Source organism: Anguilla anguilla, chromosome 10 (assembly GCF_013347855.1).
Source record: "Anguilla anguilla isolate fAngAng1 chromosome 10, fAngAng1.pri, whole genome shotgun sequence".
In the NCBI taxonomy this organism is placed as follows: domain Eukaryota; kingdom Metazoa; phylum Chordata; class Actinopteri; order Anguilliformes; family Anguillidae; genus Anguilla; species Anguilla anguilla.
Window position 1 is genome coordinate 40,756,026 of NC_049210.1, and position 23,425 is coordinate 40,779,450.

The 23,425-nt window shown below is 47.2% G+C and overlaps 1 protein-coding gene across 14 annotated transcripts in view; it reads left to right on the plus strand.

The window, feature by feature from the left end:
• Positions 1-23,425, plus strand: part of trpm3 (transient receptor potential cation channel, subfamily M, member 3) — a 191,831-nt gene that overhangs the window by 112,188 nt on the left and 56,218 nt on the right. For 13 of the 14 annotated variants that reach the window (XM_035378693.1, XM_035378699.1, XM_035378694.1 and 10 more), the window contains 5 exons: positions 12,471-12,550; positions 14,710-14,911; positions 15,459-15,672; positions 16,934-17,058; positions 19,668-19,839. In XM_035378693.1, the coding sequence (XP_035234584.1) occupies positions 12,471-12,550; positions 14,710-14,911; positions 15,459-15,672; positions 16,934-17,058; positions 19,668-19,839 (793 nt within the window). Of the gene's footprint in view, positions 1-9,284; positions 9,400-12,470; positions 12,551-14,709; positions 14,912-15,458; positions 15,673-16,933; positions 17,059-19,667; positions 19,840-23,425 lie in introns of those variants that run through there. The other variant, XM_035378707.1, reaches the window with a different exon arrangement.

The following is a 23,425-nucleotide window of genomic DNA, read 5'->3' on the forward strand; positions in this document are numbered from 1 at the left end:
CTATGGGCTTGTGAGAGACTGTAGGTCTTGGGACAGAACAGTTTATTTATTTATTTTCTGATTTCCTTCTTTAAGTCTTGTGTCGTAAATGCCGGAGTAAGTTTCTACTCCATTAAATAGTCTTTTGATGTGACTTTGGCTCTGCTGGAAGATGATTGGGTCACACCAACCAATGAGACTCTCTACAGCCCGCATCCTCTTGCTGTCACACATTGCAGCTTAGAAGCCATGGGGTTCGGTGGTCAGCTGTTAGCTTTGATTTACCTTTGTTTGACCAGGTAGGTCAGCCAAGAACTGGACTCTAATTGGCAGTGTTGACCTGGTGAGTCGCAGGGGAGGAACTGTGGTCAGACATGGGCCGTTGTGATTGGGTGGCTAGATGTAGAGAACCAGTATTTTGTTGATATTTGTTATGGAAACATAGTGGTTGCCGTCCCCAACCTCCATATCATGGGTACTCTTTCTCTACCCTTTTCAGAAGGGGAAATGGCCATTCAAACGTATATTTTGTTTCTCCATCTCTCTCCCTCAGTCCGTACAGTTAAGATTTGGTTTCATATTTATAATTCTCTCAGAACCTGTTTCTGTCTATCCCTGCATTTCTCTCCTCTCTCTGATCTCTCTCTCTCGCATTTGTCATTTGTTCAGTTAAGATGTAGTTTCATCTATTTGTTCGCCACTCTTTTTCTCCCCCACCCCTCCCCTCTCCCTTTTTCTTTCCTTCTCTTTTCTCACCTTTTCTCCCCTTCTCACTCTCTCTCTCTCTCTCTTTGCCTTTTCAAACATGTTCTGGTGTTCATTTTCCTGTTGTTGCAATGTATTCTGCCTCCCCCCCCCCCCCCCCCCTTGTGAGTTTAATATGTCAGTTTTATCCCAGTTTATTTCCTTTCTCTGGGTGTGCGTACGTGGATACCTTTGCTTAGCTTGTAATATGGAAATATGTTGGTCTTATTTGATTTATGTTTTCATTTTGTACAATAAAGAAGTCTTTAAAACTCAAAATCTCTCTCTCTCTGTCTCTGTCTCTCTTTCTCTCTCTCTCTCTCTCTCTTTCTCTCTCTTTTCAAGCACAAATCTCTGTTAATCTGTGCTGTGCTGAGACAAGCAGTGCACATGAACCCTCCCCACCCCCCACCACCATCGCTAATGCAGGCTGGGGGGGATGGTGTGGGGGTGGGGGTGGGGGTGGGGGTGGGAGTGGGGGGCGGGGGGGCTTCCACCACTGTGGAGCTCTCCCCTCTTTCATAGACTCTCTGCACCATTGCTCTGTGACATTGAGGAGTCCTTTCTGGAGTCTGGTTTAGCTGCGCTGAGCTGGGGGATCAGAGGCGTATGATGGGGGAATCAGTGTTTTGTGTAATATCGCTCAGTCCATGTAATATTCATGGGGTATTGGGGGTTTTTTTTTTTCTGGAGGGGAGTTTTGGCCCAAGAGAAGTGCTGCCACTGTCTCTGCTGCCCTCTCTTCCTGTCATTTCACCTGAGAAAGAGGAAAGAGAATCCCTCTTTCCCTTATGGGTTCAGATGGCAAATGAGTGCAGCTTCTCAGACTGTACATACATACACACACACGGACACACACACTCCTACACACACACACATGCAGGCACACACACACACACGTGTGCACACACGCACACACACACACACACACTCATACACCTAGGCACACACTCCCATACATATAGACCCACACACATAGACATCAGCAAAGCAGAACGGCGCAGAACAGTGGCATAGCAACAGCAGCCCTCCCACTGTAGAGACTCTCGGTGCTAGCGGCCGTCCCACTGAGTCTCAGAGCCCATTTTAAGGGCTGTCCTGTGAGCAGCATGGCACCACAGCCTGTATTTAACTCTGGAAAAAAGCCCCTGTGCCAGTCGGTATAAAAAGGTAAAAGGGAGAGAGGAGACTCCATTAAAGACCCGCTCGTAAAGTACTTTTGTGCCATTTTAAAAAGTCAACATTACAGCGCAAGTCAGCCTCAGCAACTCCCACTGTAGTCACTCTGCCAACATAACAGTGTGTTTGTTGCTGTGCACTTTATTTTAATTATTTAAATCAATCATACTTTATTCATATTGTGTATTTTACAAAGAATTTGTTGTCACACTATGCTTTGCAGTGCCATCCCTAATCAGCCCCCCCTCCGCCCCTCCCAAAGTAAAGGAAACTCCACAGTTGGCACATAAGAAGAAACCATGGGAGGAACCAACTTTGGCGGGGGGAGCCCATCCTCCTCTAGCCAGCTCAGGGTGTGGTTTCGTAGGGACCAACGGTCAACATAGTCAAGTCAGTTTCCGGTCCATTTTATCAGTTCAGGACAGCTTGTATGAAAGGGTCTGGAGATGGCAGAACTGGGGTGGGACAGGACATCAGGCCAGGGTATTTATTTATTCATTTTTCCATTAATAAACTGTCCTAAAATCAACTCAAGAATCCTGTCCATTAGCTAAAGTGGATTTGATTAGATCATTTGCTTTTCAGTTGCAGGAAGATTAGTTTCACTGTAATTTTCCATCATTATTGTTTGAACGAGTAACCCTGAGGAAAACAACCAGAGTGAAATGGCGGTAATGGAAGTGCTTAGCGCCACGGCAGGCTTAGTCACATCGTTACGGAGGGTACTTCCTGTTTACCGAGACGGGGATGGGATGCACCCATTGTGTTACTGCGACGAGACACTTTAGTGCTAATACAGGAACTTCATTTGTATTTGCATGTTATTCATCGCGGAACATACTTCATTGTCAGCTTGTCAGGTTGCTCATAGCAAGGGTTTTAAGCGGTCAAACGAGTGAATAAACAGTCAGTACAGGCTTGAATTTGCAAGGGTCCATCAAGGAACAGCAGGAGATGGATATGAAGCCTTGAAAAATAATTTTGGCTCCCGTTTTCCCTGCATTGTTGATAAGATGCTCAGAGGACCACAGAGTCAGTCACGTGGGCCGCTTGCTGGCATCGAAATGCCCCCCCCCCTTAATCTGATCAAACTGTTCAGGTTGAAGTCTTGCAATTCCGGCAGGGAAGGCTAATTCTCTTCATAAGCGTGAGCTGGATTTCTGGTGCCGCTGCTTTAACCTGATTAGGCAACCTTGGGGCAGGTAGCGAGAACATTGTAGCAACAGCTTTGTTTTGAACCACTCAGTGCTCCCAACTATGTTGTGCAATAATAACGAGGCTGTGTGTCCTTTTTTAGTTAGAGGGGCTGTATCCTCATCTACTTCCATTTTAGATTCAATTGCTCAAATATTGTGTTGGGGGCAGGGGGGGGGGGCGGTATTGGGGGAGGCTTTTCCAAGCAGTCCCCAGTTATCAAGGGCACCACGGATCTAAATAATTATGAGCAGATCACTTCATCTTGCTTACTGGAGCCTGAAATTAATGTAGTTCACTGAAGAAAAAAAATAAGTCATTATATATTTGCAAATGAAACCCAGAGAGGCTTTTTTTTGACAGGTTATGGCACGTGCATAACCCATTTACAATAACAGATTGATAGAAATCTGAGCCCTGGGTTTCTTCGGACGCCCCCGTTAAAGGTTTGGCGGAAAAGCCAGGCGGCGCGGATTATTGGCGGAACGGTTTTTTTTTTTTTCGTTTTTTGATTTTTCGGTTTTAACGGCCGAATTACGACCGGAGAGGTCCGCCGAGACGCGTTAAAACGTCCGCCGGCTTCGCGGGCGCGCGGGTCCTCCCGTCGTCTTTTTTAAAATATTTTCGTCCCGCATTAACCCGCGTTATCGGCCCTTCGCCCTCCCTCGCTTCCCGCTCTTAAATTGATTGGTGGCATAAAATTCAACCCCCGCCGCCCTTCAGCGCGATTCCCGAAGCTGCCTCTGCAGAAATAAGCGGAATGGAATGGATTCTCTCCGTTCTGATATTTACACTTTAGTGGAAAAACGTACCTTGACCTTTTTAATCATTTAAAAAGGCAACCCCCTGCCTCACACTCCCGCCACCCCACGGGCATGGATTAATCAGGACGGCTTTCTATAAATGTTAAAAACAACGAGGGAAATGTATTGTGGGAAACAATGGCCGTAAGGGTGTGCAGTAATCACAAATGGAACCTTTCTACATTAATTGTGACTCCTTCCCAAATACCTTGAAAACATCCGTCATGAGTGGCATTTAATAATAATTTTAGGTCCTTTTAAATTGCACGTTGTGTTTATTCGTAATGTTCGAGTGTGACCGACTGTAAATGCCTAATTCATCAGAGTATTACTGTTTTGTGCGAGCAGGGAACGGCCTGGGTTGCTCTTTACCTTTTATAATACACACAAAGACACTGTTACCCTCTTTCAATACACAATCACCTGAAGTTAACTCACTGAACCTACTTAACTCTTTAATTGAATCGAGGGGTTGTTGCTCCATGGCAAATGAAGAGTATATAACTATATACTTCTTTCTTGTCCTGGTGGATAATGATGGATTTTCTAGTAGTGCAGTGATCGCAAGAAGAAATCAAGATGAAGCACTAACTTTGTAACTGAATGGTTTCATAAAAGTTTTGCTGAGTTTCTGTAACAGTACACAACTAACCTAATGCACCTGCAAGGGCTTCAGTTCTCTCACCATCGTTGCTGTTTCCGTGATCGGCTCCTGGTGACGCCTTGCTGGTAATGTCACCATAGAAATGATTGGACAAGCCTCCTGGGCATCTGCCTCTCTAGCTCTGGCAAATTGCAAACTGCTTTGGGAAGCAGACAGCCGTGACCGTCAGAACGCCCGCTAGCTCTCTCTCAGTGAACCTTGGGAATGGTCTTCTGATCTGAATTACAGTGAAAGGGGGGAAGGTACCTCACTACAATCACCGTCAGTGTGTAGTGCTCACCTGGGTCATGCACGGCGGCCATTTTGCACCAGAACACGCGTGGCGGCCATTTCGCGCCAGATCGTTCGCCACACATCAGCTGAGTTGAGACCTCATAAGATTTCTTCTCCAGCTCTGCGCCCTGGGTTTGAACGGAACTAAGTCCCATGTCAGGATTTGAACCTGCAACCTCCTGATCGTGATTCAGACTCCCCTCACCCTACTGCTTTCCCCCACCCGATGCTAGGCAAACAGCAGAGAGAGTTGGGTCATCCTGATGACTTAAATGCATCTGTGGGCTCCACAGTGAAGTAAGCAGAGCCTTGTGTGTGATACTTTCCCTGTAATTTCTCCTTGTGATCAAAGTTGTTCTTTACTCAAAATCTCCACCCCTCGTTCCTCACCCCCCGTTCAGTACCCACAGACAGACTTTGTTGCTGAGTAAAGATCTGCTTTGTTATTCCTAGTGAAGTCACCCCTGTGTTTTTCTTTTTTTTTGGGGGGGGGGGGGGGCATTAATCCACTCGGATAAACAGTCTTTAACATCTTAGAGGCTTTAATTATCCCGAGCTGTAGGGGAAACAAAAAAAGTAAAGAAAAAGAACCACAAACAAAAAAAAACTTAGTAAGCTGCCTAAAATTAAATCTGCGGGAAAATGCGTCAGCAGTGAAAAGCAAAGCGCCGGGGGTCCCACACCCCCCTCCTCCCCCCCCCGCCCCCCCCATCCGCACTGCTGTCACTGCGCTGGAGCTCCTGCGCTGGTGCCACTGCAGAGGAATGCAGTCACCCCCTCCCCCCTCCCCGCTCATTCCGCCAGACCCCCTCCCAACCGGCCGCAGTTCCCCGCAGTTCTCCGCAGTGACTGCGTCTCAGTCGGTTGGTCTTGCCCAGGCATACGCAGACAAGCTCTACGACCGCAGGGGTCCTGTGACGTTCCAAATTAGGTCTGAAAGTCTCCCAGTCTCACTGTACCATAGCCTGGTCACACGGTCAGTCTGTCAATCACTGCAGTCACGTGGGTCAGTCTGTCAATCACTCTGGTCACACGGTCAGTCTGTCAATCACTGCAGTCACATTGTCAGTCTATCAATCATTCTGGTCACATGGTTAGTCTGTCAGCACCAGGTTTTAAAAAATTTGTTTTTCCCAATTACTTATGACAGAAGCTTATAAAAGTGTATGTGATGTAATCAGAGTGGCATAAGGATAGGTCTACTGAAGAAACAAATTCACTTTTTTATTAAAAATAATGACTTTTCCCCAGATATTTTTATACGTTTAAACTTTTTATTTGCTGAGTTATTTTTTTTTGGTCTAATTTGCTGGCTGCAAATTTAAATTTCTCATGGTAGCTTGTTACTTTAACAAGCAACTTTCTTTAATATTAAAAAGACATTGAAACTTTATTTAGAAGTTTTGTTTGTGTGTGTGTGTGCAAGTCGGCGAGTGTGTGTGTGTAATTTCTCTTTAGATAGCTTTATTAATGTTGCATTTTACCAGAAGGCAAAAGTAGACCAACATGACTCCAGTGCTGTATATGGATTTCTAAGAAAATGAATACTTAATAGAGTGCAGGGATACTGCAGATGTAAACTTTATGAGGTCAAGTCATGCTCTTTCAGATCTACAGAAAGTTATTTCTACCTCCATGTCAATGCCATCGGTGAGAGAAGAATATGGAAACACTGAAAATGAATGACAACATTACAGTGTCTAATTATCACACTCAGACAAGAGATAAATCTGTCTCATTTTCATGTCATGTAGCAAGGAACACGTGAACCGTCTAAATCTTGGGACACGGTTCACGCCGCCGCACGCATGAAACGCCATAGCGGTCACGCGAGCAGAATCGACCTTTCTGGTGCTCACGATTACCGTGGCACGAAAAGACTGAGAAGTAGTATTCCTTCGCTAATGCGCTAACAATTGCTAACGCGCAGAAAAAAATAATTTGATGCTTTTCCGTAGTAGCGGCTTCTGAATGCTCACCGACATGACATCATCGGTGTTCTTACCACCCCTGTTCTGTGACTGATGTAATTTTTTTTGGGGTTGCACAGTTGTTGGTTTTTTAAATTCAATTACTCGAAACTGTGATAAAATAACATGCGTGCGTGTGTTGAGTAATTAAGATGCATGGGAGCCCTTGGAAGCCATTAAATTTTGATCTGTTATGGGGGGTTGGTGGTTCGGGAGGGGGGGGGGATGGGTGGGGCGGGGGGGGGGGGGGGGTGTTGATCTCGTACAGCTCGTTACACTTCTCTCTCTGGATTCCGAATGCTGTGGGGTGGTGGGAGGGAGTGGATGGGAGATGGGATAATTGAATCAAGCCAAATTAAATTAGATGTAACGAAAACCTTTCACCCCCTCCCTCCCCCTCCCACTATCAGCCTCCTCACGTGCTGACCATACAGAGCAGGGAGGCTGAGGAGCGGAGGGGTGGGAGGGAGATTTGGGGCTGGTAGGGAGGTGCTGTACCCCAGGCTAGATGGCCTGGAGTCCACACTGACTCCAGCCTAACATTGGGCCCCAGCTCGGACTGAGACATTCTGTGACCATCCAGGTAAAGCCTTTAGGCGGGATGACACCTCCCGTTTTTCGGCTGCTGTTGTAGATTGTAGTGTGAGAACGTTTCTGTAAATGTAGAAGTTCTAATCTATATATAAACAGACAGCTTTAGTACAGATCTAACGTGGTAAAATTGTGGCTGACGGTCTTTACAGTTTATTATTCTTCGGTTTGCAAGCTTAATTCGAGTTTTTTTTTGTGTGTGAAATGACTTTCCGTCATTTTTTTCCAGCAATAATGAAAAGCAGAGGAGACTCTGGCGCAGAATGTGCCCTGGCTGAATCGCCACCTCCTGGGCTTCCGGAACATTCCGTGCGCGCCGCGTTCCTCCCTCTCTCTCTCTCTCTCCCTCCCTCTCTCTCTCTCTCTCTCTCTCTCTCCCTCCCTCCCTCCCTCTCTCTCTCTCTCTTTCGCGGCTCGCGTGGCGCTGTGTTTGTTTACCACATTGTGGAAACGAGTCCGAGCGCAGTTCTTTATCCCAGCCCGGGCGTTCTCACCGTGTTTGGAGGGAGGGAGCGAGGGAGGCAGGGATGGGGGGGTTTATAATCGGGCTCAGAGCCTCTCCCGTCCACCCCTCTCTCAGTATCTGGAGTCTGGGGGGGAGGGGGTAAGGGGGGGTTGGATGGCAATTTGGAGAGCGCGTTTCCCTCCAATATTTCCGAGCGGGTCGGTGCTGCGCACAAGCATTAGCCGCGCTAGTGATTACCGCACTGTCAGACTGAAGCAGTGGCAGCCGCAAGCCCCCCCAGCTAGATTTACCCCCCCTCCTCTCTCTCTCTCTCTCTCTCTCTCTCTCTCATCATCCCCCTCTTTCATAACCTGGAATGGGTCTGATGAACAGCTCATGTTCCAGGTGTCTGCTTTTAGGGGAATGTTTGACAAAAAAAAAAAAACGCAGATGCCAGAAACCATTGCTGCCTCTTTAGTATTCCCTGTATTTGTTCTTCATAAGAAGACTACACCTCAGCCGTAATCTTTTATGTGTTTCCCGTAAAACGAGGCTGATTTGGTGGAATACTATCCGGTTATCTGTGCAAGCACAAGAATGATGGTGTTGCTGCAGGCGTACTGTAAGGATGTGGACCACGCCGACAGAGCATCTGCGGCACGTGCAGTGGTTTCCCCTCTGAAAGGGCCTGTTTCCGTTATATTAAAAATGCTTGGATTACGAACAGATCAAGTGTATATTTAATGGAGGGTGGAGAGGGGGAGCTGCAGTGGAGAGGGGAGCTATTTGCTGCTGTTGCTATGCTGTGTCTACTCCTCCTTTGCAGTGCTAATGTGGTAGAAGCTGGAAAGCGGCTAATGTGGCTGAGGAACCAGTCATGTATTTCTACTTTGTGTGTGTGTGCGTGTTGGTTCTCCTTTTATTTCACCTGATTACACACATACCATAGAGGGACCTTCAACCTTGTTGGGACCAAAAAGTGTGTGTGTGTGTGTGTGTGTGTGTGCACGTGAGTGTGTACCTGTATCTGTGAGTTCATGCATGCCTTTCACCTCCTCAGAATCTGCACCTGTAACAGGGTCCCACTGATTGTGAGGGCGTGTGTGTTTGTGTGTGTGTGTGTGTGTGTGCTAGCCATAAAATAAAAAACTTAGGACAGAAAGTTGTGCTGGCCAGCGCCTGGGTGCAAAGTATGGCACCCTGTCCGAGGGGATTTGTTGTAGTTGAGGTGGTGGATTACAGAGGGGTGGGGGTGGGGGCAGGGGGGTGTCAGGCAGACCCCAGCTCTTTTTTGGCCTGCAGCTCTCTCTCACGCAGAATGCGCGCGGGTCGTCTAATGAGACTTAATCCTCCAGCGCCGCATTCCAGGTAGCTAATGGGGCCCGAGCGCCGGGCCGGCCAGCGAGCTTTAAACTGCAGGTCTGGCGCGCGGATGGGCGAGTCGTCAGGCAGTCCAGTCGTCGAGCGGTCCGGTCGCGAGCGAAGTCCGTCCTGCGCGGGCTCGTCCCGCCGCTTATTACCGCTACTGAAGTTTCCCCCGGCGACGCAGGAGACAAGGTAGAGAGAGAGCCTGCCCCGGGCAGCCGACCGCCAACCCCGCTCGCGTTCTGTGTGCTTAATCTCTCATTAAGAGGACCGGTAGCATCTTAAAATGCACTTAGGAGGACTTGTGGTTGGACTGGATGTTGTTGGAATGCTCTGTTGTTGGTTTTTCATGTTGCTTTGATTAGACCCTATGTTGTGTCATTTATCAGGTGCGTTGAGGCATTCAATCGTTCTACTGCATGCATAATATTGAATGTTCCTTATTTGTAATTTTTTATTTAACTTGCAGTAATTTTGTCATCTATATTTCTTGGAAGGCTGCTCAAACTTCTTTGTTTCAATGAGGCTGTTCTTATTTAGTATTTATAAATATGGGAAGATTATATCCTGGTATTTTAAGATTTCTTTTTTCTTGGGACCATCATCTTTTATTTATATTTTGTTTATTTTTAATGAACATCATGGGCACGTCTATTGCTGTCTTAAATATTTTATCCATTTTATCAGCAGTGTTTTTAATGGCTATTTCCATTATTCAGGTGAAATTACATTATCCATCATGGTATTACATTAGTTATGACATATTTTTGTATTTTTATTTTGTATTCTGTATATACTGTACATAATACAGGCACACACATAAGCACACACACACACACACACACACACACACACACACGCAGTACATAGACAATAAGTGTAACAAAAAAGGTGTCGCTTCAATGGCTCAATCATTTCCTCATTCAGACACACAGAAAGGGCAATGACGGCTTTAGAAATATGAAACGCCATTTTCTCTGAGGAACAGCTGCTCCGAAAAAGCCGGCGGGTTCTTCCGGCGCGGAGACGGGGCCCGCGCCGGGCAGCGCCGGCGACCTCCGCCGAATAAATCTTAATTACACCGCCGGCCTGTCAGAGGCACGCGGCAGTAACAGCGCCATCAAGCCCTGTCAGGCCTCATCAGGAAGACTTAATGGGAGAGAGAGAGAGAGAGAGAAAGAAAAAGAGGAGTAAACTTTGGCATCTCCTTGTCCTCTCAAACGCGCGCTCTCGCTCACTCTTCTGCTCCATGGCTGCTAAATGCTGGTGACAAAAATAATTTTTTTGGCATTCTGGCGCCCTGTTGTTTTTGGCGTTCCGAGCTCCTGTGTTTTTGAATTCCAAAGCACCGGTGTTCTGGGGTTCTGGAGCCCTGTTGTTTTGGTATTCCGGAGCTCCAGTGCTTTAGAATTCCAAAGCTCTGGTGTTCTGGCATTCTGGAGTCCCGGTGTTTTGGCATTCAAGAGCCCCAGTGTTCAGACCTCCCAGTGCCCTGGTGTCTTGGCGTTCCGGTGCCTCGGTGATTCAGCATTCCGGAGCCCTGTTGTTTTTGGCGTTCCGGTTCCCCGGTGTTTCCGTGTTCCGGAGCCTCGGGGTTTTGGCATTCCGGCGCGGCGGTGTTTTGGCGTTCTGGCACCTCGGCGCTCGTGCCGTACCGCCCAACGGGCCGGGGGCCCGGGGGCCGGTGCGTGCCGCAGATGTGCCGCGATACGCTGAGCTCGTAATTACACGGCTCTGCGGCAGATCATTAATTAAGAATACGTTACAGATGGTGGAGAGGACTGTTTGCCCCTACCCCTTCGCCCCTTCCACTCCTAGCATGTTAGAACACACTTCACTTTCACTGGCTTCCCTATTAAAATTAATCACGTGTGTGTGTGTGTGTGCATGCGTGCGTGCATAGAGGTTCATTTGACTTACTTTTATGTTTTATTACCAGATTGTGTGTTCACTGGCGTTTCTGTATTGCCGGCATGTAGCAGGTGTTCATTCTTTGAAGAATAACTGCATGTGAAATTTAGAATGGTTTCAAAAGTACCCCCAGGTCAGTGATCAATTTCAGAAAATGTTTTCGATTCAGAAGCGCAAAAAAATCTGGCTTGAATATTTGATCTTTGTATTAAATAAAAAGAATAAAAGTTTGCTTTATTAGCACTGCGGGTTTTCTCGTACTGTTGCAGTAGGTTCAGAGAGGGACAGCCAGGTCATGCTTGCCACGTTGGATCTTGTCTAAAGGAACTACTTTGTTTGTGCACCGGCGCATTGATACTGGAATGCCCTGCGGGAAGGTGGCGCTTTGGCAAGCTGAGTCATTGTGAGCGGATTACCCTAAAAAAAAGTAGAACCGGCTCTTTGTTACTTGGTGTTCTTTTAGAGAGTAATGGTTTTTCGAGGGAAGTCGGATGTTAGGGTAAGTGTGTGGCGTTGAAGCTGCTTGATGAGCATGGTGGAGGTATCCTGGGCGTCTGTGTGCTGGCTTGCCGTGATGTGACACCCACCACGAAGCCAGAGGGAGTGTGGAGGTTTTTGTTCTTTGTCTACATGTGCGTGTGTGCGTGCGTGCATGTGTGTGTGTGTGTGTGTGTGTGTGTGTGTGTGTGTGTGTGTGCTGACCTGAGCTCATCACTCTACCTGTCACACCTAACTTTCTGGGATCCGCCCACCTGGGCTCTTTTCGCGCCCAGCCGTCGCCATGACTACAGTATGGAGATATGTCTTTCGATTGGTCCAGGATATTAACAGGAAACAAATGGCCTCCATTACATTACAATCTCCAGTAAAACCCATAACGGAAAAAGGTTCAATCATGTTAAGCATTGTGTGGTGTATAAATTCTGAGTAGAAGTGACAATCTGCATTTATGTGTAATTGAACAGACACTTCAATCTTGTGGCCCTTTTGGGTTTGTCATAATTTGGCATGTGCTGGTTCACTTGGTACATTGGATGGGGGGGGGGGGGCACCCCCTGCTCGTATTGATCAAATGGATCATATTGTGTGATTTTCATCGCCTTTATAAAGTAATGGGTTTGCATTCATCAAAAAATAATAAAAAATTCAGCCAGAATCCATTTAACTAACAAAGAAAAATGGACAGATCTGTAAATCTAAAGCTTGCTCAATGAGGTGTTTTCCCCCACCTCCTGCACCCCTCACTCCAGGTTTCAGTTTGGCTGTGCTAAATGACGAAGAGTGCGGTTCATCCTCTTCGCTTTTCACCGCGTGAATTTACCGAGCGTTTTATTCTTCCCTTCTCTCCGCAGGCACAGAAATCCTGGATAGAGAGAGCCTTCAGCAAGCGAGAATGTGTTCATATAATAGTGAGCGCAAAAGACCACCATAGGTAAGTCATACTTGTGCACCTTAGCATCAGACACCGAAGATGCAACAGTGCCCCTGCAGTACTATGCTGTTTGTGATCCTTAGTCCCAGTTATGGAGAGCCAGAGACTGCTAGTTTCTGTTTCTGCCTTAAAATCAGCAACCGATTCAAACCCAAGAAACCAAGTGACCAGGTAGCTGTGTAATGAACTGCTTTAACTGGTCAATTGCTGTGCTACTCCAGTTCTGAGTAGCAACAAATGCTAGCAGATCCTGCAGCTCTCCAGGACCAAGAGTGAGGGTCACTACTGTATTATCACTGAAAGCATTTTCACATCCACTGAGTGACCATGGATTAGGTGTGACTGGGATGTGATAGTTTAAAGGGGGGGGGGGGGGGGGGGGGTTTGTTAGCGGAGGTGCTGTGGGTGGGTAGGAAATTCTGTGGGACATTACGAAAATGAATAAAATCAATTGAACTTCATTTAAAGAAACGGTGGAAATAGTTTGTCTTTGAGTGTGAGAACAGGGGCGGTATAAATACAATATAAATAGCCTAGTAGAAAAATCTGGGGGACCTGCACACTGTTACTAACAGCGCATAGCTCTCCAGCATTTTTCTCCGTAATGTAAATCAACAGACAGACAGAATTGCGCTAGCTCGTGGCAAAGGAACGTGCGTTAACGGAGATAACCGCGGAAGCGCTTACGCCAACGTTTCCCGTCGTCTCCGAAGCGGGCCAAAGCCTTTTCCGCTGTGGGTTTAGCGAAATGTCACGCGCCGAGTCACATAATCCGCGAATCTGCGGCCGAGAGCTTTGATTCGAGGCTCGTACAGCTAGCTCGTACAGTACCGCCATCGGAATTAAGCCCCATTACCACTGCTTGACTTTTGAAGTGGAAATACCCCCCAAATTCCCTGTGTGTCTCTCTCTCTGACAGGGATTTTTCTTTTTTTCGTGGAACGACGATGTCTGGGCTTTCGTTCGCAGATGTGCTGCCACGGGGTCGGCTTTAGCTTCTGGCAAAAGTACCGTTGCGTTGTTAGCGAAACGACAAATTAAGGGGAGCAGTAAACCGCAAGACAAACGCGGCTTTCGTTTTCTCAGTAGCTTACGACTCAGCGGGCATGAAAAGGACAGCGCAAAATGGGGAAAATGGCACTGGGACGGTCAACACTGCAGCAGTCCATTTCATTTTAGGTTCCCTGCAAGTCAGTGTTTTAAGTTTAATGACCCATAATGTAGTTAAAACACTGAGCTGGGCCAAGAATGTAATTTATGCTTTTTTTTTTTTTTACAGGGAAATTATAATTTTTTGAAACATGAATTTATTTCCCAGCATGCTCAGCGAGGTAGTAATTTAACTAATGAGAACGAGCCGTTGTGGGGTTAACGGCGACTGTCCCGTGATGAATGCACACCCCCCACTCCAAAAGAGTGGCTGGGAGTAATCTGGTATAATGCAGAATTCCATTACCCGCCCTATTTTTCATGTGCGTTACAGCAGCATTATGCAAATTCAGAGTAATGCACTCGGTACGGATGCGGACATGAACGGAATAACTCAATTTCAGCTCCGGACAACCTTGAAAACAGAATAAGTGAATGAGAATGAGTGAAGTTAAAACGGGATGGGGATGAGGAATTGGAAAAAGGTGATTTGGTTTGTGTGTGTGTGTGTGTGTGTGTGTGTGTTTGTGTGTTTGTTGGAGGTAATAAATCATCAAATTGCTGACAAGGACCCTTCAAATATTAGAGGGGGATATAAAAAGATATAAAGCTGAGTGAACAAACAAATAAACCTTTTACTGAACTGAAGAGGGATATGATATAAAGTGCCAGCCAAGCACAAATCATTTTTAACAGTAATGTTTTTAACTTTTTAGATTCTGGAAAATTCTAGAAGTCTGCGGGGTGCTTAACTGTAAACATGCACCCTGCCACATAACCCTGTTGGTCACTAGCTTCTAACCTTAGCCCTGACCATAACACAAACCGCAACGTCTAACCACTGGGCATGCCTGGGAAAGAGGGGGGGAAGTCACTTCCTGTTCCTCTGTGGGAGGAGATTAGACTCATTTCCTGTTTCTCAGTGGGAGGAGTCAAGGAGTTTACGGCCACTTCTCATTTCCCAAGGGGGGGAGGGGAGGAGTCTAACGTTCGGCCTCCTGCTCTGACAGGTGCTGCTGCGGACGCCTGATTGGCCAGCACGTCGGCCTTCCCCCCAGCATTTCCTCCAGTCAGAATGACAAGAACGAACGTCTGGCGAAGAACGACAGCCTGTCGGAGAAATGGTCCATCAGCAAACACACGCAGCTCAGTCCCACCGACGCCTTCGGCACCATCGAGTTCCAGGGGGGCGGCCATTCCAACAAAGCAATGGTGACGTTTGCCACGCTCCTTTTCCTCCGTCGGTGAATGATTTAGGGCTGGCTGCCTTTTTGTACAACAGCCTCCTCAGAGCTGGCAGAAAATTATTTTTTTTTTTTACATAATACAAGTATCTTGACTGACAAAAAAATATATTGCACTGAAACTATTTGCAAACATATTTATTTAGCTTTTATTGAATGCCCCTTATGTAGGTGGCAGCATAGTGGAGTATATGGTAGAATATTTGGCCCTTGAGATGAGGGCCATAGACTCACATCCCCTACAGGGGACAAATATGAATGGCTGTGTCTTAGGAGGATATGAAATATGAGTAAAAATGCACTACCGTTTTATGTTGTGTTTCAATGTCCATGACAGACTTCAGGTGTAAATTTGCACTGCAGTGGTCAGTGGTAGAAGGTCATGGGGAGGCAGCCCCCTCTTATGTAATGATGTCTTTCTGGGTCTCTCTCTCTCTCCCCCGGTCTCTCTTTCTCTGTCTCTCTCTCTGCTCTCTCCCTCCCTTTCTCTCTCTCTCTTTCCGTGGCTGCTGCAGTATGTCCGCGTCTCCTACGACACCAAACCCGACCTCCTGCTGCACCTGATGACCAAAGAGTGGCAGCTGGAGCTCCCCAAGCTGCTCATCTCCGTCCACGGCGGCCTGCAGAACTTCGAGCTGCAGCCCAAACTCAAGCAGGTCTTCGGCAAAGGCCTGATCAAGGCTGCCATGACAACGGGGGCCTGGATCTTCACCGGCGGGGTCAACACAGGTGAGAGAGCCGCGGTGAGGGGGAAGCGTGGAAGGTCAGAGGTCAAGAAAGGCAACTGTGAACCACAATAAGAGCATAAGCAGAGTAGATTGTGCGATTTTTTGTTGTTGTTGTTTTGTTTGTTTTTCTATTAAAATGCAAAGAGATGTAATTCAAAGCTTCGGAGGTTTACCTTTAAATGTAATAAGAATAAGATTGCGGTTGCTTTGTCTTTCGTGAACATTATTTTCTATTTTTATTCACTCGAAAGACAAAAAAGAAGATCTAAGAGATCTGCAGAGAAGACAACACAAAAAAACAGCAGTGGGGGATGGGAGGTGGGGCGTGGCGGCGTCAGCCCCTTGGGATTCTGGGGAAAATTTAGACTGAGGCAGAATTGAGAGAGCTGAATCCTGACTTTGACTGGGACCCTGGAAACCCATTACATTACATAATATTACGCTCACTTAGCAGGCCCTCTTATCTAGACTGGCTTGGAGAACAGCCGAGAAGAGCATCAGTGTGTCAGGAATACAAAAGTGCGATTTCACCAAGAAGGCACTGAAGGGCCATTTAAGCTAATCAAACAAACCGACAATTGATATTGTAAACGAAAGCAAATGCCGCTACACAGCTAACGTTTTTTTTACAATATAGCGTAACATTATTATCTCAAAAGGTTATCAGGCACACAGATATCATGGAGTGGTCCATTTAGCTTCCCAGTGGACCTGCACCATGGTTTTTTTTTATTTGATAGGAACTAATTTAAGTAGCCAATGCAGGGAGGTGCAGAGGGGCGTGGCCTGGCTGAGCCTGAGGAGGATGTCAATAATAATAATAATTATTATTATTATTATTATTACTATTATTATTAATAGTAGTAGTAATAGTAGCAGCAATAATAGTAGTAGTTACCACAAATGCATTATCATCATTAAATGATTATATGTATAAATTTATACCCACAGATCTACAATCACAAATTCCTTGGGCAGAGCACTCAAAAATGTCTTTGTGCGTGAATTTGATTAGAATTCCAAGGCCCATCCCTGAGCTGTTAGGCCTTGTATATTTCTTTTCCTGCAGTAAACCCATTAGAATCGTTTTCACAAGCTCTCTTAGCAGAACTGATAAGGTTCAGAGGAGCAGACACACTGGCTTAACTCCTGTAGCCTGGAGGGGGGGTCTGACAGGGAGAAGCTGTGTGGATAAGTATCAGACCATTAGGAAAGCACGCATTGATCAGACCCTCTCCCAACCCTCCCCGAATCTGTCACAGGGGTCATCCGTCACGTAGGGGACGCGCTGAAGGACCACGCCTCCAAATCGCGGGGCAAGATCTGCACCATCGGCATCGCCCCCTGGGGGATCGTCGAGAACCAGGAGGACCTCATCGGCAAAGACGTACGTCTCCGGGGGGGTTACCAGGGGAATATTCAGGGGCTTTGTGTGTTTGTGTGTGTGTGTGTGTGGGGCAGAGGGTGGGGGGGGGGGAGGCAGGTACATCACAGCAGTGAAAATGGACTTCAACAGCTCATTGTCTGGACGTGCAAAAAGATTAACTGCATTCGTTCAGTCCCTTTGTGTGTGTGTGCGCGTGCGTGTGTGCATGTGCACTCTATTTATATGTGTACGGAAGGACAGAAAGAGAGAACAATGGGTTCTGTCCTGCATAATGTAGAAGTGCTTCTGAAGCCGTCATTGTTGTCCTTCCTGATGAATGAGTTCAGGGAGATGTACCCGGCTCCTTTATTGAGTCATCCTCAGTGTGTGTGTGGCACCTTCTTCCCATCTTCATCGCAGACGGAAAGCCAACATGGACAAAAAGCCCGAAACTTCACCTCATTGTGCTCGCATCTTTACTCGTTTTAGCGATCGCCCAAGCTGGTTTTAATTCTTACTGAATAAATTTGCAAAGGGGCGGATCCCCATTTTTTTTTTTTAAATACAAGCTCCCGTTGAACACGGCCAGTATAGCATCGCAGTTCTTGTTTTTCCAGTGGCACCTTTGAGAATATTGAGCATTCCGTGCCCCCAAGCTAGAATCAGAACCTGCTTATAAATCACATTTAAAAGAAAGTGCTGTAGTTGAGTTGCGCTTGTTCCCAGGCAGTATTATTCGTGTACGTTAATGAGTTGTGTCTGCTGATCAATATACTCTGTCGGTAAAGAGTTTTATTTCCAAAAAGACTTTATTGCAATAGACTCTGGGACACAGTCATTATGCTACACCTTACAGTGTCTGAGCCTCTTTCTCTCTATCTTTCTCTCACTCTAAGTCCTCTCTCTCTCTTTCGCGCACACACACACACACACACACATCATTCTTTCTGGGGATTGGTGATGTAACAGGATATAACTGGAGCATTTTAGACACTGTTTCCAGCAGGAAGTGTTTGAAGCGCGCACGCGGGAGAGTTCGGTGAATAATGCATCAAGCCCCATGCGCTGCTGCTCTTTGCGGGTGTCACTCCCTTTCCATCTCACCAGGAAACGAGTGCTCAGAGAAGGCCCGGCTGAAACCGGGGGTCTCTGACTCCTGCAGGGCTATTCAGCCTGGCTACTGGAGGGCTCCAGCATGCTCTAGAACAGGGACAGCAAACTCCAGGCCTGGACAGCCACAGTGCCTGCTTGTTTTTTTGGAGTGTTTCAGCACTTGAGTGCTTAGTTGATTGGCCAATGAGTAATTGATTGCCTAATGGGTGCACACACCATGTTTCCAGTCCTCCAGAACTAGAGTTTGTGATCCTTTCTGGGTCCAGTACACAGCCTATGATCCAGGATTGAGATCCAGACTCTCAATATGATTGGATATGGGCACCCAGGGAGGGAGGGGCTTTGATCAGCTAGTTTGGCCTCACCCGATTGCACGAAAGGGCCTCCTCTCTTTAATCGGGTGTCTGCAGTTCTGCCTGTTCCGGCTGCGCATGGCTGCGCAGCTCAGCTGGTCGGTTTTTGATATTTGCATCATAAATGTTGTTGTCCACTATATTACAGCCGATACTTATAGCTCCAGTATAGTGATTGGTCCCCGTGCGGATGACCAGCTTTTTTAAAATTTACAGCAAGGAGAATGAAGAAGCTGCTCTTTCTTGCTTTAAATAAAAGAAAAGATGCTGCTTCCTGCACTGAGACAGACGGTTAAAGATCAGAAAATTACAGCTTAAAAAGCCCGGCTGGAAGCTCGCTGTATTAAACAGAGGCCGTTAATAATTCAGCAGTTTTGAAGTAGGACAGGGAGGGAAACCGAGTATTTATAGCTTCAGTAAAGTGGACCAGGGATTCTCACCCACCCAACCAGGTTTCTTAATTAGGAGGGTGGTTTGTGTGTATCTATCACCCCCCCCCCCCCCCCCACACACACACACACACTCCCCCCCTCCTCAACCAGGAATATTTCAGTGCTATACCGTACATGTAGGCCAATGCCCCTTTTATTCAAACAAATTCAATTACCATGCTGTATACGATGTGTCAAAAAGATATGCGCCATATTCTTTTCTCTCTCTCTCTCTGACTTTTATCTCGCCCAGCCGGTGCTGTGAATGGATTTACCTTGCGACTGGATAATGGAAGGAGTTATTTGGCTTTAAAATGGATAATCTAACAGTGGTTAACCACAGGAGAAGGGAAGATAAATGAACGGTTTTAGAAAATGATACGATCACACACTGTGCCTCAGAAAAGCCTGTTAAAGGTCACAGTGAATAATACCACTGGGCACATTTTTCAGTTTCTTTAACACTGAAAGTAAATCAGCAATAAATAAATCTGAAAGAAGCTAGCTTTATTTTTGTGGGGGGGGGGGGGGTTTATTATTCACACTATGCCCCTCCTCCCCAGGATGACCGTGTGTTGGTTGCGGTGCTGTGTTACCTGTTGACCAGGTTATGAGACGGTCACACCCACAAGACGACCGTGCGCTCAGTGCCGCGTGGGTTACCTGTGAAACCGGTGCTCGGGCTGCGGAAGACGGTCGTGTTTTGTTCACCGTCTCCGTGTTACCTGCGCAGGTGGTCAGGCCGTACCAGACCATGTCCAACCCCCTGAGCAAGCTGACCGTCCTGAACAGCCTGCACTCCCACTTCATCCTGGCCGACAACGGGACCACGGGGAAGTACGGCGCCGAGGTCAAGCTCCGCCGCCAGCTGGAGAAGCACATCTCCCTGCAGAAGATCAACACCAGTGAGTGCGGCACCAGTCACACGCCGTCACTACGGCAGCGAGCGCAGTACGGTCCAATCACACGCCGTCACTACGGCAGCGAGCGCGGTATGGTCCAATCACACGCCGTCACTACGGCAGCAAGCACAGTATGATCCAATCGCATGCCCTCACTTAGGCAACAAGCACAGTACGGTCCAATCACACGCCGTCACTCAGGCAGCAAGCACAGTATGGTCCAATCACATACCCTCTCTGAGACTGCAAGCGCAGTACGGTCCAATCACACGCCGTCACTCAGGCAGCAAACACAGTATGATCAAATCACATGCCCTCACTGAGACTGCAAGCACAGTACGGTCCAATCACACGCCGTCACTCAGGCAGCAAACACAGTATGATCCAATCACTTGCCCTCACTGAGACTGCAAGCGCAGTACGGTCCAATCACACGCCGTCACTCAGGCAGCAAACACAGTATGATCCAATCACATGCCCTCACTGAGACTGCAAGCGCAGTACGGTTCAATCACACGCCGTCACTCAGGCAGCAAACACAGTATGATCCAATCACATGTCTTCACTGAGACTGCAAGCACTGTAGGGTCCAATCACACGCCGTCACTCAGGCAGCAAGCACAGTATGGTCCAATCATATGTCCTCTCACTGAAACGACAATCACAGTAGGGCCCAATCACGTGCCAGCACTGACATGACATAAACACAGTATGGTCCAGTTACACGCCAACACTGAACCAACAAGTGCACTATGGTCCAATCACATTCCGACACCGAAACAACAAACACAGTATGGTCCAATCACGTGCCCTTGCCAAAATGAATAATACTTCTGCTGCGATCACACACCAGCACTGTCACAACAAGTACAGGACTGTCCAAGCACATGCACACTTCAGAATAACAAACCCAGGGCGGTCCTATCACAAGCCCACACTTGAATAGTAAATATGGTACGGTCCAATCAAAAGCCCCCTGCTGATACAAACAACACAGTACCATCCAATCACACACTCGCTCTAAGATAATGGAAGTCACTAAGCTGGTATGAAAATGACACATACATTTTGTGCCAATCTCCAGCACAAGTTAAGATGAGTGCAACAGAGAACGACACTGGCCCATTAAAACACACTAAGCTCCAATCACAAGCCCTCACTAGGACAACCAGGGCCAATCACAAGTCAGTATCAGTGCAGTCTCATCCAATAAGGGGGACAGCTCCTGGCTTTCAGGGATGTTTCCCTGTGGCCTTGTCAGCAAATCTGTGGGACCCCATCCTCCCCCTTCTCCTCAACACCCCCCCCCCCCCCCCCCCCCCCCCCCCCCCCCCCCCCCCCCCCCCCCCAAAGGTTTACAGAGAATGTTCTACACCTCTGAGGGAGATTTCATCAGGCTGACAGGCTAGCAGCTGATCTGCGCTACCTGAAATAGCTCTTAAACAGGTCCGCAGAAAAGCACGGCTGACTGACAAATCCTCAGCTCGCTGCTCAGGCATGAAAAATGTGTGGGCATAATTATGATTGCGACCGTGTGTGTTTACACCCACCTCTTATTTGGAACCTGTCACACGCCTCTTGTCATCTTCAATTTCTATTTATTACTGAAGTGCAGGAATCAGACAGATTTGAATGAAACAGAATTTTTTTCCCCCTTACCCCCCTCCCCCCTCCCCACACACACACACACACACACACACCAAACCCCCCTTGAGGGTTTTCTCTGTACAGTCCCAAAATAGATTTATGTAACAGCGTGCTTGTATTTCAATAGCGTTCTCCCACAGAAATTGAATGAGCGGGGAAAATAATATTTGGATTCTTATTTGAAAGTAGGACCAAGTAAGTTAGGCAGTGATTGATTGCAGCTGTCCATTCTGAATTCGGCCATCAACTGCCTTCCATTCAGCTTTCCAGGCTGTTTGCAGATGGAATATATCATGGAATGAAGTGTGTGCTTGTGTGCCTGTGTGCATTTGCATGTATGTCAATTACATGTATTATATATAAATACAGAAATATATATATATGTGTGTGGGTGTGTGTGTATATATATATATATATATAAATATATATATATATAATTTACATCTCAATGATGATATATCCCCCCACCGTATAATGGATGCAGGGCACAGTATGTTGTTTTGTATCTTTTTTTGGGGGGGGGGGGGGGGCTCCTGTCCCAATATTTCAGGACTCTGGGTGAAAACCCCTCTCTGATTCCCCCATTGTGATAGCCCACCCGGCCTTTTTCACCGAGAGAGTGTGTAGCAGAGAGATGTAACATTGTCATTTCCCCACTGCCACCCATGCGTACGGCCACATGCTATATGCGGCTGTGAGTCGCATGCATCAGCCATCTCGCCGCCGCCGCCGCCGCCCACCCGCTGTCGGAAAGGTGGCGGTTTTGACGGTACGACCGCCAGGGTAGGCAGCCTGCGTTCCGCCTGCTCCACGGGCCCTGAGAACGAATCACTATTGTCTGAAAATCCAGCAGGGGTGACCGATTTTCCGTTTGGGGACGAATGTTCTGTGCACAGCGTTGGGAGGCGCTTTTTTTTTAACGGATTAACCGCAGGCCAAAAAAACGAAAAAGGGATTGTGGGAAACCGACAAGGAGCAGCCGGCGGTCTGACTCCGCCCCTTCACCCCCCCCCCCCCCCCCATCTGGTCATGTGACCTGTGGGCTTCCCTTTGTCATCCTATGCCTGAGAATGAATGAAGGGGGCTGGGAAGGCAAAGGGACGTTCAGTCGTCATCTCCAGCATCTACCCCGCCTCCCTCCCGTCCTCCCTCCTCTTATCCTCCACTGACCAGATCATCCCCCCATCCGAAGAAACCTGCATGAGCATCTCTCTCCTGGCCTCCTCCTCCTCCTCTTCCTCTGTTCAAATCTAGAATTTTTGCACTTACGCTACTTCTGTCTCTTTCTCTCTCTCTCCCTTCCTCCCACACACACACACGTGCACACAGACAGACACACGCACACACATGCACACACACACACCTCAGTTAACTTAGGACTGTTCTGTTCTTTTCTTCATACATTTCAGGAGGTCCCAGGTGTTTGATGCAATTATGCCAGCACAGACCTTTAGCTGCTGGCTAATTTTGCTTTTATTATTTTTTTAAATAGTGCAGAATTGCATGGCATGGGACATTCATTTTTATATTTGCTGGTGTATTGTGAACGGTTGCAATATCTTGATAGAATATTCAAGTATACTGCAGAATATTCCATTCCTGTAAAGGTGTGTCGCATTTCTGTGTTCTGGTCATTTGTTTTTTGGAGATGTGAAACGTTTAACCAAGGTTCTGTTTCACAGCGGCTGTTAATGAACCTGTCAGATCCTGGCTAATTTCAAATCTGGCTCTCTGATTAGTCTGGTGCCCTAATCAACTTTCTGTTTAATTAGAATAATCAACCTGTGTGTGGTGCTCTGTCACATGACTTAGGGCCAGCGTACTCACTGGGGATAGTCCCTGTCTCTTGCCCCCAATTAAAGAAACAAGACCAGGTTAAAACCTAGTATATGGCTGGACCTAACCTCCAGCTGACCAATGGTGTAACTTCGTCACTCAATCA